The sequence below is a fragment of the Stegodyphus dumicola genome, chromosome 3 (assembly GCF_044657685.1).
Source record: "Stegodyphus dumicola isolate Sdum_Otavi_A_Nest chromosome 3, ASM4465768v1".
In the NCBI taxonomy this organism is placed as follows: domain Eukaryota; kingdom Metazoa; phylum Arthropoda; class Arachnida; order Araneae; family Eresidae; genus Stegodyphus; species Stegodyphus dumicola.
In genome coordinates, this window is record NC_140770.1 from 138151503 (window position 1) to 138171235 (window position 19733).

The 19733-nt window shown below is 37.3% G+C and overlaps 1 protein-coding gene across 1 annotated transcript in view; it reads right to left on the reverse strand.

Annotated features, from left to right (window-relative positions):
- Positions 1-1819: 1819 nt before the first annotated feature.
- LOC118190352 (sepiapterin reductase-like) overlaps positions 1820-19733 on the reverse strand; it is a 52706-nt gene continuing 34792 nt past the window's right edge. The window contains exon 3 of the mRNA XM_085813349.1: positions 1820-2149. Within this exon, the coding sequence (XP_085669475.1) occupies positions 2028-2149 (122 nt within the window). The 3' untranslated portion in view covers positions 1820-2027. The remainder of the gene's footprint in view (positions 2150-19733) is intronic.

Here is a 19733-nt window from a genome sequence, read left to right on the forward strand (position 1 = left end):
ATTCAACAAACACTTCATGCTATGGGTGTTAAGCATCCAGTCGAAATGTGTTCCATCATCGTACTAATGAGTGATGATTCATTTGTTCAACAAGTCATGTAAACTAGTTTCAAACTAGGGGTCTAAGATTTGGTAAATGGAGTCTAGGTTTGAATAAATCTGGTTCTTATCTGAATGACAGAAAAATTTCTTTTACAGATACAGTTTGTGACAGAAGCATATTTGCTTGGCAGCTCTTTTTCTACCAGTTCATATTCTTCGTACACAACTGAAATTCAGGAGGGTTATTCTACTTCAGAGAAAGTCTGATGGAACAAGCATAATATAACTCCTAAAATTTATTCTGGTTTCTGTAATAAACTGTTCACAATGAAATTAAATTTTATTTTTTAATTTGTTCATGAGCTCCTAAAAGTGAACCACAGTTTAAGAATAATGATGAACTGATGAGGCAAACCGTGAAATCTAAGAAGTTCCTTTCACGTGAATGCTCCCCTCACGTGCAGCTTCTTTCATGAAGACAGTTACAATCTGTCCATCAGCATTCTACCCCAGACAACAATGGAAATTCAATATTAGCATCCTCTCCGATATGGTGATGCAACTTGGTTTAAGTACAATTACTGACATTGATTTCTTCTGTGAGTGAATGATAAATGAAAGCACAACATTGGTATGTATACTCTTAATAAAAAGTGTCACAACCAGTGAATATTCTGAAATGTGACCATGTATGCCAAAATCCACTGCTATAATTACAACACAATAACACGCCGAATAAATACTAATTCAGAAGTCGAACAACAAAAATCAGCGTTATATTTACAATATTTTCACAGGACTAGTTTCGATGGTTTTACCGAACCACCATCCTCAGTTGCAAAACTGCAAATGAAAAATCATTTTTCATCAGCTGAGGATGGTGGTTCGGTAAAACCATCGAAACTAGTCCTGTGAAAATATTGTAAATATAATGCTGATTTTTGTTGTTTGACTTCTGAATTAGTATCCACTGCTATGTTATTAGTTGTGGCATAGTGAAAAAACAAACTGTCATGTCATTCATGACAAATAAACTCATTCTATCGTGGATTGTGATCTCCCATACCTCTATCGTCATGAGCTTGTGCCTCAACATACATTAAGCAGTCACATTCTCTGAATCAGGTCTAAATATGATGCACTGCTTCCCTGTAGAATCAACCAGCAATACATAAGTTGATAATTCTATCCCTCTCAATTTCTATCAACTATCGTTTATTACTATCTACAGCTACTGACGAATAATCCATATAATCTGAGAGAATATCGAAGCAACATTTTAAATCCTGATGAACTTTAATTCACTTCCATGATCTGCAACAACTAGATGAGAGAATTTTACCATAAACTGGATGAGTTATATAGAACAAGTTTTTTTTTTTTAAATTACAAGACGATTGAATCCCTTCTTGGTTCTGCATCATGTTTTTTTTTTCTTTTCCGAAAGAGGATTATACAGTTCATATAAATGAAGCAGAGTAAATTTGACAGAACTGAAGACAGATACTTTAAATTCAGTATTACGTAAAATTAAATTTTTGCGAAGTTTTTACTGTAATTCTACTGCTAATTGAATTTTATTATTAATACTTTAATTACCAAAATATTTCTATAACCACCTTAATGTATTCTTAGATTATTCACTTTAAATTATCCTTACCAATGTGAATTATGGTAATACCAGTATTTCATAAAAAACCTGAGGTATTGAGAATGATGAATTGTTAGAGATAATATTAGGTAATCAAATACTCAGTAGCGAAAACAGAAACATAAATACAGACATGGACAACTTTATTAGCAAAAATATCAAATAAGCATTCAAAAAATTTTCAAAACATTCTTTTTTTTTTCTCTCTTTCATTTGAATATGAAAATAAATGGCTTTCATTTTGATCGCAAAACAATACAACTGATTACTGCTCGAAATGAAGAAATATATTTGATGTCTCTCCCAAAACCTGATTCTTGAGAAGATAATTTAGTTAATAATTCATGTCAAATACATCAACATGATCCCCAGATTTAAATCTTGCTCTTTCTAGAACTCCAATCAACCTCTGAACAGTGTAATCACATGTAAGAAGCTGATTTTGAGACTGTGCCTCTATTTAGAAAAGAAAACAAAACTGTTAGAATAGAGAAAACAATATATTGTAAAAGAAAAGTACAGTTGAATCATTCATTATAATTACAATTATTATAACTACCGTTGAATCATACATTCATAGGGCCATTATCAGGAAATACCCACTAAATGGGAATACACTGTCATCTATTCTGAGGGTCTATGAAATCGAGAGAAGATTGTTATTGAAGAATATCTGCTAAAGTGGAATGTCCATTAATGAACACTGAAACCTCTGTCACATTGAAACCCATGGCTCTATATCATTTAGGTCATCTATATAAATGGTCACCTTAAACAAGATAACTATCAGTAACAGTTATTAATGATTTCTATTACAGATTTATCCTATTCAAGGCTCTTAAAATCTGTTAAAATGGAAATGTAGAATAAAAGTTTATAATAATGTTATATAGTACGTAATATAACTACAAACTAATCAAGAATATAAATAGTTAATAACATCATAAAAATAAAGTTTAGAAATAAATTTGTCTTACAATAATTTTCTTAAATACTGTAAGTGAATAATATTTTAAATGTGGATCCTTTTTGTTAAAAAAAAAAAAAAGAATTAAAAAAAAGGGGGGGGGCCCTATGAAAAACCTATTATCGTAAATTCTGTTAAGTTACTTCAAAAATACTCAATTTGATTACAAATACACTGGTGTGCAAAAATTAAGGACGAGACGGTTTTTTTCAATATAACTTTGTACAAAAGCTTTCCAAATCAACACATTTAATACAGTAAGATCCCCAATACGTAAGGACATGAGTAATGTAAGCAACACTTGTAAGGATCTTAAGTTTTACTAACGTTTATTTTATTTTAAATCTTTACTATCACTTCTTATTTTCTACTTCCGGCCAGAATTAAAAGCTTTAACTTATTTATGCAAATTTGTCTGGCGAACGCCAAGTACTTAAGTTGTGGCTTTTTGCCAAGTGAGAGAGAGGAAGGAGTTAGTAGAAGCAGGCCGCTTGCCTTAGCAGTTTTTACTCGGTTGCTGGTTGCCTTCCAGGCCAGAGGTTTAATCCTCTTAATAATTTTAAATGTATCATAGTGTTAACAGTTCTCTGTACTACATACGGCTTCCTGTTAATATACGGCCAATCTTCTCGGAGGCCCTTGTTTATTATTTGAAAGCTAAGTTAGAGTTTAGTTAATATTTTTATATTCTTACGTTTAGACCACAAGTGGTTGGTCTCTGTATTCCGAAGTCCGGAAATCATTGTAAAGAGAGAAAAATAAAGGGTTTCGTATACCCTTCCTGTGTATCTTGTCTACTTCCCAAATTTATTGAACATAGCTTCAGTAAGCTCCCTGTTCCGAGTCAGGTCTTTGCATGTTCCCAAAGAAAGTAAGGAGAAACACTGAACCTGATAGTGGCGCCCAACAAAGAAGAATAACCATGGCCGATTTTCAAAAACAACCTGTGCTGCCTGCAGAAGCGGCTCAGAATCCAGAAATGCCAGCTGCCGCCCTGGAAGCATTTGGTTACATCGTCCAGACCATGCGCGCAGCGATGAAACCAGAAGCAACATTTAATGGAAACTCACCGGTAACCAGTTTTTTGGAAAAACTAGATGACCACTTCATGATGTATCCCGTGCATGAGTTCCAAAAAGTCACCTTAGCTACCAGCGCTTTGAGGGGCCAAGCGCTTAATTGGTTCAAATGCATAGGCAGAAGTCTCTTGGGTCAAGCAGGAAGTCCCACCTATACTTACGAAAATTTCAAGACTGCCTTAGTAAAAGCCTTCCCTGTCGTAAGGGATCGTGCGAAATTAGAAGCGGAACTTTTCAGCATATACCAGAAACCAATTGAAAATCTCTCAAGCTTTATTTTAAGAAAAATTCACGTCTTCAAACTCTTGTATGGAAACCGTCCGGATCCTGAGATAATTCAAGTGATTTTTCCGAGGTTACTTCCCCAAGTACAAGATTTATTGAATTAAGGAATCCGACTACACTGGAAAAGTTATTTGAGCTAGCAATCCAGTTTGAAAGTAGAAGAACGGCAGACATTGAAAGAAGACGCCAATATCAACAACGAAACCAATTTGGTGAGCCAAGACCACAGCAAAGTCAAGCACACGGCTACGGAAGCAAAGCGAATCAGTGGGCAAGGAAACCCGAGCATCCAAAAACAGCCGGCGAACGTCGACAGTTCAATAGCAATCCAGGAAAAAAGTCTCAAGGCCAGTGGAAAAAGAAGGAAAGCATGGAAAGAAAAAAAGATTTAAACTAAAACGGATTTTTGCTGACGGGAGGGTGCGGAAATCCGAAGGCCAAGAAAACCCCTCTTCCTTCAAGTTAAATACAGTAATGGCGAAAAATTTGACTCTTCCGAAGATTGAAGTGTTGGTGAATAATATCCCAGCCACCGCACTCCTGGATACAGGCGCGCAGTGTTCCTGTGTGGCAGAAGATTTTTTAGGAAGTATTTCCATAAATATCGCATATATAATTCAGATAATACGACAGTGTTAGCTGCGCAAGGAGAAAGATGTAAGTGCATAGGTAAATTACCGCTATACATTCGTATAAAGGCCGAACAAGTAAAGGTTATGTTTTTTTATAGTAAAGAATCTGCAAGCACATATTATCTTAGGAATAGATTTTCTTTCAGAGGCAGAAGCAACGCTGGATTTTAATGAAGCATCCCTTAAGCTGACGATGAAACCAGTTCGAGAAGAAAAAACGGAACTGCCAATGTTAAACCTTGACCACCTGCCTAAGGAAGAGTAACAAAGAATCCGACAAGTGGTAAGTGAATTTGCTTCGTTATTTAGTGATATTCCAGGATTTACTCAAGTTACTAACCATAGTATCGACACCGGAGATTCAATGCCAGTTCGCCACAAAGCATACTGGTATGATAAGAATTAAGAAAAAATTATAGAATGGCACATTAGAGATATGTTACGGAAAAAGATCATAACGCCCATCTCAAGTAGTTATGCTAGCCCGGTGGTTTTATGTAAGAAAAACAATGACTATCCATTAACACATCCAAAAAGGTGGCGTTTCGCGATTGACAATCGTAAATTAAACTCCATAACTAAATATCCGGTATATCCGTACCTATTATTGAAGAAATTCTAAGGAACATAACGTCTACCAAATATATGACGACTTTAGACTTAACGACTTTTTATTTTCAAATAGGGGTTAGACCGGAGGACGTGCCTAAGACTGCTTTTATAACCAAGTCTGGCACTTATGCATTCCTGCATATGCCGTTTGGCATTTAAGGGGCACCGGCAACATTTCAGCGATGTATGGACATTGTGCTAAGGCCTGTTCTTGGAAAGTCCACATTTATCTATTTAGACGATATCATTATTACTAGTGATAATCTCGACCAACATGTACAGGATTTAAGACAGGTGTTTTCATTATTAAATGAGGCCGGTCTAAAAGTTAATGTCGAAAAGTGCAAATTTGCAGCCCCTGAATTAAAATACTTAGGTTACAAAATATCTTAGAAAGGAATAGAGACAGACGAATCAAAAATAATCGCTGTGCAAAAGTATCCGCCGCCAAATACGGCGAAGAAGCTCTCTTCTTTTCTAGGACTTTGTTCATATTATAGGTCCTTTATAAAAGATTTTGCAGCTATTGCTGAACCATTGTTAAAATTAAAAAGGAAAAAGGCAAGATTCTCGTGGACAGCCGAAGCCAATAGTGCTTTCGAAAAATTAAAGCAAGCATTAACGCAAGCCCCTGTGTTGAAATTTCCTGAAAAGGATGAGAATTTAGAAATTTCAGCGGATGCTTCGGATTATGCGGTAGGAGCGGTACTTTCGCAAAATCAGCAGCCCGTGGCATTTTTTAGTTGAACTTTAAATCAATCACAAAGAAATTATTCCGCGACCGAGAGAGAGGCACTTGCAGTTCTGTTAGCAGTGCAAAAGTTCCGAGTCTATTTTGGAAAGGCGCCAATAACAGTGTACTCTGATCATGCGGCGGTAACTAGATTGTACTCAGGGAAAAACTTATCCCCAAGGTTAATAAGAATATAATCTGGTAATCAAGCATACCTCCGGAAAGGAAAATATCGTAGCAGATGCCCTATCCAGAATTAAAATAGATGAAGAAGGTAATACTGTAAAGGTGCCAATGCTCACAGCATGTACAATAAATTCCCGAGAAATTGTAATAACCGAACTGGGTAAGGATCCTGAGTTTGGAAACATTTATGAGTATTTAAAGGATCCTGAAAATTTTAGCCACCAAGATATTGTGGCGATAAGAAACAAGGCGGCCCATTACGAACTAATAGATGGTCTATTATTCTATACAAAAACTACGAATTCCAACAACGAATTTCGACCTGTTATCCCAGCTAGTCTTAGATTAAATATCCTGCAGGAGTTACACGACAGCTCATTAGCTTCTCATGCTGGTATTCAAAAAACTATCCAACGCGTACGCGAGGCAGTCTATTTTCCTGAACTGCAAAAGTTAACAAGGGCATATGTCCAGTCCTGCCCAACATGTCAAGCAGTTAATTATATTAATTTCCGCCCGGCCGGGTTTTCAAATAGCATTAAATCGGAATTTCCAAATGAAATAATTCGCATCGATTTATTGGGCCCTTTCCCAAAAAGTCAGTTAAATAAAAGTCGGTATCTCTTTGTTATGGTTGATCATTTTAGTAAGTGGACCGAAATTGTTCCCTTAAAACAAGCCTCCGTGAAATTAGTTACTGATTCTATTTTAAATAAATATATTTTAAAATACAGGGCGCCCCTAAAAGTTATATCGGATAATGGTCCTCAATTTGTAAGTAATATATTTGAAGACGTGCAAAAAATTCGGCATACGTCATTTAAAAATGGTCCCGTATCGGCCGCAATCAAATATAGCGGAACGGGTCAATAGAAATATAGTGAAAATTATCCGTAGTTATGTTAAAAATTTTCATAAAAGCTGGGATAACTATGTCAATGAATTTGCTTTCGCCCTTAGGACCGCAAAACATGATACAACGGGCAAAACTCCTGCTGAGTTATTTTTAGGCAGAAAGATTATAACGCCGTTAGATAAATTATTTTATGTTCAACAAAGAGCCCCAGAATTTAAAATGGGTGATATAGAAAAATTAATTAAAGAAGCAAAAAAGAACACTGAAGTAGCACAAAGAAAACAGAAGCTCTATTATGATTTGAAACGACGGGGAGTAACTTATAAAGTAGGAGATGAAGTATTAAAAATTAAGCATTCACTTTCTTCAGCACCAGAAGATAAAACCGCCAAATGTTTTCCACGATTTGAAGGACCATATGTCATAGAAAAAATAACTCACGCTGTAGTGGTGTTAAAAGCCAGGAATGGTGAAACATGCTCCGCAAATATTGACCAAATAAAACCATACTATGACCGTAATAAAATGCAAATATTTAAAGAACTTTTGCACGATCCGGCACGGCAGGCACAAACTCCAGAGGTGGAACAACGACAAGCACAAGGACAAGCCATTAGGAGGCAGGAGCAATTGAAAAGAAAGTTTCCCCGTTGGAAAATTGAAGGTAACAAGAAAAAGAAGCCGTTCCACCGACCACAAAAGAGAGCGCACGACCACCCCCAGAATGAAAAAGGGAGAAGTACGACGAATGCAAAGAGAGCCAGGAGAAATAACGGCAACTATAACCCGGCTCCCACACGGAAGATCTAAGACAGGACTCTACGCAGCAAATGTCGCCGAATTGCGGAAGGGCCACTAGCGGCGGAGGAAAAGATATAAAGGAAAATTTGAACGGCCAGCAACGAGAGAGAAGTGTCCCGGTTCCGCCAAGACCACAGGCAGAGGTGAAAAAGAAGGTATTCAAGGGTGACCGAACTGGAGGGAAAAGAAAGCTCCTAGAGGAAGGAACTGAAGGGCGAGCCCGCACAAGAAGGAGGATAAATCAAACACGAATCTTTGCTACCTTCCAGGACTGGGCAGAGAAAAGAATGTCCGAATATCACAAAGATAAGTAAAATTTTATGTTACTTTGCAAACTTTAGTTAATCTTTCATTCTTACTGCAAGTGGCAAATTTCAAGATGTTTTACCTCATGTGAGGTCTACCTTATCGCCAAAAAGGCGAGAAATGAGTTGTTACCTATTTTGGTATTATGTTTTTCAATTACTCGTGAGTAAAACTAAAGTTGATGTATGATAGGAATGTGTAAATACTTGAATATTGTAAAAGTTAGTGTATAAAATTTTATTTAAAAGATTCTGGCAAGAAAGAAGTTTTAGTCTGAAAGACTTTTGAAATGTAGTATTTCAATGTAGAAGAATTGGCACTTGCTTGGAAAAGAATAGAAGTTAACAATGTACTACTAATGTATGCTTTAAATTGCGTAAAATTAACGGCATGTTAATATGTCCTTATATACAATGTGAACTGTTATTTTAAATGTTAAGAAATACTGTGATATGGTAAAAGTGAAAGTAATGCCAAAAATTTTAAACTTATTCGTGTGACTGAAAAAAGACCAAATTATTGTGAATATGTGTTAAAGGTTGAATGAATGTAGTTAGGCTCTCTGACGCTACACTTCAGAGTTAGCCACTTTCAGAATAGTACCTCAGGGTTTAGAGATGAAGTTAAGGTGTGTTACGAGGTCTTGTTATGTTGAATTTTAACACGTTAGTGTTTTGATTGTAGGCGGCAGTGTTGAACACTTTTACATAAACACATTCATGTTTGGTGTTTTCTTTTACAACACATGTCAGAGAGCATGGGGAGAGAATTAAATAAAGTCATGAATGAAATAAGAATGTTAAGAGAAATGTAAATATTCATGTTACTTGCCATTTAATTGTGTAACATTTCATTAAACTAATCTGGAAGGAACCAGATTTGAATAAAAGCTCCTGTTTAGATGCAGTACAGATGAAAAATTGGTTGTCCATGGAGCTGATATTGTAAAAACGATTTTTTTTTTAAATTTCTAGTTTCTAGTGAGAAATGTTTGTAAAAGATTGGCCTCGCATTAGATTTTAGAGCTAAAAGTTTTCAACAAGGTCGTTTTAGACCTCAGTTTCAAACTAATTAACTCTGGCGGGAAGTATGTAAGGATCTTAAGTTTTACTAACGTTTATTTTATTTTAAATCTTTACTATCACTTATTTTCTACTTCCAGCCAGAATTAAAAGCTTTAACTTATTTATGCAAATTTGTCTGGCGAACGCCAAGTACTTAAGTTGTGGCTTTTTGCCAAGCGAGAGAGAGCAAGGTGTTAGTAGAAGCAGGCCGCTTGCCTTAGCAGTTTTTACTCGGTTGCTGGTTGCCTTCCAGGTCAGACGTTTAATCCTCTTAATTTTAAACGTATCGTAGTGTTAACAGTTCTCTGTACTACATACGGCTTCCTGTTAATATACGGCCAATCTTCTCGGAGGCCCTTGTTTATTATTTTAAAGTTAAGTTAGAATTTAGTTAATAATTTTATATTCTTACGTTCAGACCACAAGTGGTTGGTCTCTGTATTCCGAAGTCCAGAAATTATTGTAAAGAGTGAAAAATAAAGGGTTTCGTATACCCTTCCTGTGTATCTTGTCTACTTCCCACATTTATTGAACATAGCTTTAGTAAGCTCATACATACTAAAGCTATGAACATAGCTTTAGTAGTACATACTACTAAAGCTATGTTCCGAGTCAGGTCTTTGCATGTTCCCAAAGAAAGTAAGGAGAAACACTGAACCTGATACACTTACTAAAAGAGAAATCAGAGGGATAAAAAGAAGCTTTATTGAAAAAGTAGCATGGAGCGCAATGCGACTGAAGGCTGAAACATCCCTGTGATGGGTGTCCAGCAGGAAACATCCGGTCTATAATAGGGGATATGATCTCCCCTGACTGCTAGGCAGGTTTCACAGCGTCTGCCCATGCTGAGAATGAGGGTGTCAATGAGTTGTTGAGGCATTGCTGCCCATTCGTCTTGCAGCGCCAATAGAAGCTCTGGAATCGTTAATGGTGGTAAGGTAGGAGCTGCCAAGCGTCTGCCTAGAAAATCCCATACATGCTCGATGGGATTGAGATCCGGAGATCGTGACAGCCAATCCATACGTTCAATATCCTCACTCTCTGAGAGCTGTTCGGCAGCTACTGTGCGATGACATGGTGCATTGTCGTCCATGAAAAGGAACTGCGGACCCATAGCGCCTCTAAAAGGATGCACATATGGAAGAAGAATCTCGTTACAATAACGGGTCCCGTTGACTGAACCTGCGTCGAAGATGTGAAATTCTGTACGACTACCAAGCATGATGCCTCCCCAAACGAGAACACAGCCACCTCCATACCTGTCCCTTTCAATGATGTTCGAGGGATGATTGTGGCTTTCCCGCTCTCTCCAGATGAGTATGCAATGAGAATCGCTACTCAGACTGAATCTGCTCTCATCTTTAAAGAGTACTCGACCCCATTCATTGTCTCTCCAATTCCGGTGTTCCCGGCACCACAGAGAACGCCTTCTCCGATGGGCAGGCGTTAGAGGTACACACCGTACAGGGCGTCGTGCAAACAGACTACCACTGTGCAGTCTTCTGGCCATGGTAAAACGCGATATCGGTCGTCCAGTCGCCTGTGTCGTGCGATTTCTCCCGCTGTCTGCCGCCTGTTTCTTCTGGCCTGTAAGGCAATATACCGATCATCTGCGGGTGCAGTTCCTCGTGGACGACCACTACTAAACCCCCGGATAGCTGTTCCTGTAGTTTGAAATTGTCTCCAAAGTCGTGAAACGATGCTGTGAGCAATTCTGAACTCTGCAGCCACACTTGTCCCACTGCGGCCTTCCTCCAACTTCCCAATGATTCGACCTAGGGTAAAAGCATCCAGATGTCATCTAACAGATTGATTATTCGCCATTTCTCGCTGAGGCAGCAACTCGGTGTGATTTTAACTGCTATACGGCGTGCAATCTCTTTGCCAGAAATACTGATCTTACACCGACAACATGCTTTATACTACTCAGACACTCCCCCATTACGTCTACCTGCATATCTGCGCATGTGCTACTGTACATCACCTTACTTAATCTCCTGATTGGTCTTTCTGTCCGCTCTGCCTCTTCGTTCAACTGATATGCTAATTTTTCGACTTCGTCCTTAATTTTTGCACACCAGTGTATATCAACCTGATTTTTAGCCAACCACTTTCTTCTTCTCAAATAGTTTGAACTTCATAAAGTAAATTACTCATGTTATTACTACCCACCATCAATCATACTTTTCCCAAACTTATTACTGATAGACTGTCACTAATATCTTCAATAACTCTTCACCGTGTCCCCAAATTTAATATTTTAAAATTTTCTTGCAGATAATTTTAATCTAAGGTTAATCAAGTAGAATTTGTAAAACTTACCAAAGTAGCACATGACGTAGTGAAGACGTCACTACGACCACTTTGCAACCTCTCGGACCAGACTGCAACGTCTTTGCTACATCATGTGCTACTTGGGTATAATACAATATCTCAGTCTTAAATCCACTGTCAGTTTCGAAACAAATATGATGCATTATTTAATGATGCATAACAATTTATAGTATCCTCAAAAGCAAATATGAACTTACTTAACTAATAGCACACTTACTTAACTAATAGCACAAGGCCATATGAAATGAAAGAATTACTATAAACAGTTTCAGAATGTAGTGAATCATTTAAAAAGTACACTGTCATAACCAGGTGTACATAGTAAATTACATCACACTGCAAGAAAGACATAATAATATTTCAAAAATATATATAAAAAACACTTTCTATAAAAAGAAACTTTCTATTGAAAACATTTTTCTAGTTATTCAATACTTGAAATATTTTAGACTAATACCAAAATTAGACATTTTTGGTGAATAATTTCATGTACGTATTTGATTGTCATTTGGTTTAAAGAACAGTTATCTTGGAAAAAAATATTATAATTACGAATACCAATATTTATTTATTTATTGCAAAGGCTGGTCATTTTTATAAATGATCATCTATGAAGGATAATTCCATTACAGTGTTCAATGTAAAATGAAATACTTTTCGAAAGATACAAATTTGATATTAAACATATGAAAAATAAAAAACTTTTATCATGTTAATATTCTAGAAAGGCACAAAATTAAAAGGAGAGAAAGATATTGTATTCTTTCCCCACTACAGCAAAACAAACTGTAGAATAACAAGAAAGATTGCAAAGCAAAAGGACAGGATTTTTTAACAATACAATCATCCAATTGAAATATAAAAGTTTAATTCGCATACCTCAGTTAAAAACAAAATTTTTAGTAGAACTAAATTAAATAACCACTGTCCAATTTATAGGAAGTATGTCTAATATACTCATATTCCTTAACTCTAAGTGTATTATGGTTACTGCTACAAAATCAGATAAGAAGCACTAGGAAATTTTCAAATTTTATTTAAAAATATTAATTTTGATGGCCAAAGACACTGGCCATCAAAATTAAAGGGTAATGCAGAAAACATGCTCACTAAGTTAATGCTGCATGCCCAATGCCATAATTTAAGTTACTTAAAAACAAGTGAAGACAAAATTGCATATCCATATATATGTTAGTGCCGGAAATATGTAAATTGGGTGATTGACAATGCAGTGAGCAATGGGCATTATGTTGGAATTCTGGTCTACAGTGTTGTTTAAAGTGAATTAAGGTTTTTAAGAGTAATCAGTAGTCTGTAGTTATGGCTCAAAGGCATCATTTTAAGTGAAGGTCAAATGTGGTGAATAATTGGCAGAATTGAGGAAGATAAATAACAAAGAGGTCACCCAAGATTTGAAAATCCCTTAAAGTGTCATATCAAAAGTTTGAAGCTGCTTTTTAAGTACTGGATCAGTTGATAGACAGCCTGGTCAAGGGCAAACAAGAGCAACAACTTCACCAGAGGACTGTTTTCTATCGTTGTTGGCTCGAAGAAACCGTGAAGCGACTACAAGATTTGGTTTTTCAGGCTGCCACAAGAATAATAAGCCATTCTACTGCTGCACAAAAGTTAAACTGTTGGTGAGAAAACCAGTGATTTGTGTCCCACTCACTCAAGCTTGGTCCAGAGATGCCCATTTAAACTCATGCCATCATCATGTTCAGTGGCACCAAGAGAACTGGGCCTGAGTATTGTTTACTGACGAGTCTAGGTATAGTGTGAATAGTGACTCTAGACATGGTAGTGGTACTAGTGGGTTTCTTGGTGCAAAACCTCAACAGTTATATGCGCCGAAACACATGTCAAATACTTTTAAACACAAATAGACATATAAAGAAACAGACAATATAAAAACCACACGAATAGCATAAAATACAATGATGAAGGTGATCTACGATGATAATGAACACAATGATAAAATGATGAAATGCATAAAATAAGCAACTATACACACACATCACATAATTATCTCAAATACAAAACAAGACTAAAATTATCAAACATGAGATATATTAAAATATGTATTATTAAAACAATAAAGCAGAACATCAAAATCAAATTAAATTAAATAATAAATGCCTGTCTCTTTCAGGTACTGGAACAAATTTGGATTGACTTCTTTCCCAATGATATGGTCTAGAAGCAAGTCGCATTTCTTAAAATGTTTCAAATGAAGATTTTTAAAAACATGGACATTCTAATAAGAAATGACGAACTGACATTACAGCAAAACAATTTGGGCACAATGGCTCACTCTCACCTTTTTAACAGATAAGCGTGAGTAATATGCGAGTACCGATTCGCAGGTGGGTCAGCCAAGCTTCCTCCCTCCGGTTCTTAGTGGACTCAAAACATTCAATTTTTGGTTTGACTCTTCTCAGCTTATTTTCTAGGTGAACATACCAGGTTTCCTGCCATTTGATCAACAGTTTGTCCTTGATGACATTATGGATGTCTTTAAAGGGGACGAGGCGATGTACGAGATGAATTGCAGATTTGGCTGTGATGTCTGCTAGCTCGTTCCCTTTTATATCCATATGTCATAGAGCCCAACAGTAAAGGATGTCATACCCATGGTTTCTTGCCATTTGATCAACAGTTTGTCCTTGATGACATTATGGATGTCTTTAAAGGGGACGAGGCGATGTACGAGATGAATTGCAGATTTGGCTGTGATGTCTGCTAGTTCGTTCCCTTTTATATCCATATGTCCTAGAACCCAACAGTAAAGGATGTCATACCCATGGCTCCTCAGTTTGAGATTAAGTCAAAATTTCAATAACAATGGGTTTCGAGCATTATAACATGAATCTAATGATTTCAAAGCACTAAACAAATCTCTATATAATGAAGTGTCTTCAATGTAGCTTTTAAATAAACAAAAGCACATAATATATAGCATTTAATTCTGAGGTGAAGACAGAGCAGGCATCATGCAGTCTTTTACCCTCTATGTGGTCTCAATCATAAAGGATGCACCAACATGTCGTGCTGCTTTCGACCCATCAATGTATACGGGGAAAGTAACTAGTATATTTGTGCCTGTGGTCAAAAAAAAGTTGTCTGTACACAAACTCGTTAGTATCTTTCTTGCCAAAATGTTGAAAAACATCTAGAAGTTGAATCCAAGCATCCTCCCAAGGTGAGATTTTGAAATGTTTTACTGCCTGGGTAGAGAGATCTGTCATGTGGTATTTCTCGATTAGTGAGTTAACCCTAAGTGAGAAATAAGGCATGTGGGATGGTCTGGCTTCAAATAAGGATTTGTAGCTGTCATCAAAGAAAGAAACATGTTTTGGATGGTCAGGAAGTGATATAGCATTGAAATAGTAGCAGAAAGACAACTGCTCACGTCTTAACTGAAGTGAATGGCTCTGGGCAGTCAACACAGACACTCTGGACTGGAGATGTTCTAAACACATAAACAGATATATACAGCACCTGATGATGAACAGGATCTAGTTTAGTAACAAGGAAGGCCTTGCAGAACCATAAACAATCGAGCCGTAATCAAGTTTACAGCGCATAAGTGCTCTATAAACCCACAGTAATGAGCAACGGTCCACGTGCCAGGACTTTCAAAAGATTCAGTCTCTTCAAACACTTCTTCCTTAGGTACAGGATGTGGGGAAGGAAGGTCAATTGTTGGTCGAACAAATCACTCCTAAAAATTTTACTTCAGGTTCCACTGGAATCATTGATTCTCCGAAATATAGTTCAGACTCAGGTTGATGGTTACGCTTTCTGCAAAAATGTACGCATGCAATCTTCTGTTTTGAAAAACTAAATCCTTCTTTCTTTGACCACTGCTGGATTCTATTCATGGCGATTTGCAGCAATTTCTCTACATATCTCATGTCTGCACCTTGACAGCATATGTGGAAGTCATCAACATATAAAGAACCCGAAACTGTAAGAGGAGTTAATTTTTCTGAATAGAGTTAATTTTTAAGTTGAACAAAGTAACACTTAGCACACAGCCTTTAGGCACACCCTCTTCTTGACAGAATACACCTGAGACTACAGAGCCTATTCTCACTTCAAAAAATTCACTATTCTCACTCTACCCTTCAAGAAATTTCGCAAAAATAATGGCAAGTTGTCATATAATCCAACGTTGTGAAGATCAAGCAAAATCCCATGCCTCCATGCTTTGTCATATGGCTTTTCTATGTCAAAAAGTATACAGATTACATAGTTTCTTTTGACAAAGGCTTTACGAATGGAGGTTTCCGAAAGGAGAATATCATCAATAGTCATTCTGCCTTTTCAGAAAGCACTTTGATATGGGGAATAGTACATTGTTCTTTTCTAAATAATACAATAGGTGGCAGTTCACCTTTTTCTCAAAAAGCTTGCAAATGCAGCTTGTAAGGGCGATGGGGCTGTAGTTATTGGGATTCTTCGGATGCATTTGGAAGGTTACGCTCCTTCCACACCCGATTATACAAAGTGAGAAGGGAGTTCAATGGCTTACAGGAAAGACGCTTCAGCACTTAGTACCTAACGCCATCTGGACCCGGGCATGAACTGTGTCTGTAACAAAGCTCTTCTTAATTCCAACAGGGAAAATTCACTGCTGTAAGGCTCCAAGTTGTCAGAGTTGAAAATGCGAATATTTTCAGTGTGTTGCTTAGCAGACAGAAATGATTGGGAATAATTGTGGCCATTAGAGATGGCTGCAAATGTTTGACCAAAAGTATTTACAATTTCTTCCACAGTGCTGATAGCACGGCCATCTTTTTTTCAGGATGAAAAGTGAGTGGTCTTGGTATATTCTACATGCTTTTCTAACGCTTTCCCATACTTGTTTACTGGGAGTTGAGGGTGATATTTCAGACACATGCAATATCCAGGAGTCCCTCTTACTCTGCCATCGTACTTTTCATGTTTGCTTTGACTTTTTGAAAGCAATAAGATTTGATAGAGTGGGACATCTTAAAAATGTCCCCAGGTTTTTCTTTGCTCTCTCAGAGTTTCCTGGCATTCGTGGTTCCACCATGCTTTTGAGCATTTTGGACACTTTGGAGAGGTCAAAGGTATAGAGGCTGCAGCCGCTCAGATGATAATGTCAGTAATGGCTTCCACTGCATTTTCGACTGGCACATTGTCCACAACTTCTTCTGTAAGCTGGACAAGAGAGGAGAAAAGTTCCCAGTCAGCCCTTTCAGATATAAAGTGTGAAGGCCTTTTAACGAGTTTCATTCCTTCTCTTGTAAATGTTACAAATATAGGCCGCTCTAGTGAGGATCATCTCCAACACTAACTGTACAGAAGGGCAACAGATGGCAAGATCAAGAGCATGAAACGTCCTTGTTGGCTGATGAGAATAGGTACCTTGACCATTATTGAGGAGACAAAGGCAATGATTTTCGATCAACTACTCAATTTGTTTACCTCGAGGATTTGTATCTCTACTTCCCCAAAGCTGACTATGTCCGTTAGTCTCCACCAGTAATTTCATTCGCAACCAGATATATGGAAACGACAGAAACTAATCCTTTAATATCAGCCTGTATAGCAACTACTTGAAACTATGTTGCTAACGAAAGGACAGTTGACAGATATTCATGTTAGGTGAGAAGGTTTGCTCCACTACAGACACGTTCACTAACAACATTGTCCTTTCTTGTAAAAGAATACCTCCTAAGCCTGACTTGGTTATTCAGCTTTTAGAAAAGTTTTCTGCAAAGCGAAGCTCCACTGGTTGATAAACATCGATCATGTTCTTGATGTTCAAGAGACCCTGGTGAAAATCCCGACAATTTCATGAGATAAAGGTGGACATTATGAATGTTTGTTTTGCCTATGCTGCTTCTTTGTCTGTCCCGGAAGGAGACTTTTTGGAAGTTCCAATCCCACCTCAACTTTCATATCATTACAATCTGAGCTCATACTTTCGAGGGAGCTGTGACTGTGGTTTAATGTTTTGACTATTATTCTGTTTTTTGTTTGTGTTAGAATGGGTTTCCTTAGTTGTATTTTTTTATTTAATATGCTTTTAATTGAGATACTATTTCCTGATATATTTTTAGTTGTGTTAGTCTGTATTGGTTTTGTCTTATTTGAATTTTCTGATTCATTATTTTCTAGCAATAATTTTTCTAACCTCCTAGTAACTTTAAAGAGTGATACTCCTAGTAACTTTCAATGACTGTACTTCCTTTTCAGCTTTCCATTATGGAAGTGAACATGAAAATGCTGTGTGTTCCCCCTTAAGTTGAGACACAGTGGCACAGCGTTACAGTTATCACTGTCGTGCCCCTCCACGGTGCAACATGCACAAGTGGACTTACTTTGACAGGACATTTTGGAGTAGCCAAAGTGCTGGCACTGGAAACATCGCATGGGGTTTGGGATGTAAGGTTTTACTGGGCAATGTAGATACCTGGCTTTAACACTTTGGGGCAGATCAGGCGAAATGAAGGTCAGGATGACACGTTTGGTATCTATCAACTGACCCTCTTTACACATCCTAATCCGCTTAGCATCACATTCTGACTGGAGAGTTCTGCGACGAATTCTTCCTCCGAAACAGAAAGAAGATCTAGTTCCGAGATAACTTTGTGACAGTAATTTAGAGTTTTGTGCGCTGAAGCACTAACATCCAGGTTTCCAAAGTCTGGCTATGCCAAGAAGTGTTACAGCCGGAATAGGAGATATGGTTTCTATTAAAAGGTCACCAGATCTCAGCCGCTTCATAAACTTTGGTTCTCTATCAATTCCTTGAACATATTTGTTTATTAAAAATGATGACATTTTTGTCAGTTTGCCTGTTGGATCTTAATTACAACAAAATAAGGTTGAATCTTGGATTGAAAAGCATTGACATTTTCCCTTGTTTTCACTTTTTTCGAGGCATAATTGTGTTCTGTTGAAGTTTGTAAATTTGAAAGAGTCATAATTGAAAGATAATCCAACCACCCACCCATCACGGAACCCAACAAGGGAACACAGAATCCTGTGTTACGGCTAGCCAGACCTATACGCAAACTTGAAGCCCTACAGTCGGCTTTCCCAAAGCAGGTACTCCCGAGAGATTATCCCCAGCCACTGACACAAGGACTAGTGGCCAGCCGATTGACATATGTGAGGATGACAAAGTGTCTCCCATTAACTGAAGCACAGGCCAAAGCAGTGTTTTGGGGACAGTACCTCACCCCTCAACTACCAGGATACTCCTTTCCAGCGACACGGGTCTCCATGCATAGCAAACACGTGGGCAGTATTCTCACCACTTGAAAACTAGAGACAAGGGCTGTTTCAGTTTCTCGTGACGAGCCCCAACCTCTGAAGAGGAAAACCACACGGGGGAAGGTAAGGAAGAAAGTTTCAGCTCAGAGGAGATGAAAGAGAGGATAAATCACTAGGGCTCCAGGATCGTGACCTCTCACAAAGAAGATGATCCCCTGAAGGGCTATGGTACCTCGGAATTGCCACACCAGTACTCACAAAAGTGAGCCCCTGAGAGGTGATTCTAGGCATGTTTTGATCATAAGTGAGGAAAGAATGTGCAATTTGCCTTCCTTTGCCCGTGAAATATCTTGTTTCCATGACTACAGTTTAATGGTTTGTTGAGGTATCATGCAAATGGCCACACCTAACTACATATCTTTTAAGAAGGTTCCGTGAAATATCGTTTCCATGACTGTTGTTTAATGGTTTGTTGAGGTATCACGCAAATGGCCACACCTAGCTACATATCTTTCAAGAAGGTTCTGTGACCACTCAGAGATATATAAATGAGTTATTGGAACCCCAAGCTAGACTATTCTCAGGCAGTAAATAACAGCAGAATTTTTAGAAATAAAACTGTAATTATGCATTGTTGAAAAATGATTTTTTTAATTTATCATTTGATTGATAACCTGTAATTCAGACTAAAAAGCGAGAAATAAAAAAATGAAAATCTTTTATTACAAAATAAGCTTTTATTTAAACCTAAAAAAAATTAGTGAACGAAAATAAGAAAAATAATTTATATGAATGGGACCAAGAGAGACCAGAAGAAGAATTTTTGGATTTTAATCCATTAAAACAATATTTACAAGAAAATAAAAAAGCTTATCATTTCACTAAACAGAAACAATTTGATACTAGACAGAAGCAATTGATAAATATTGTT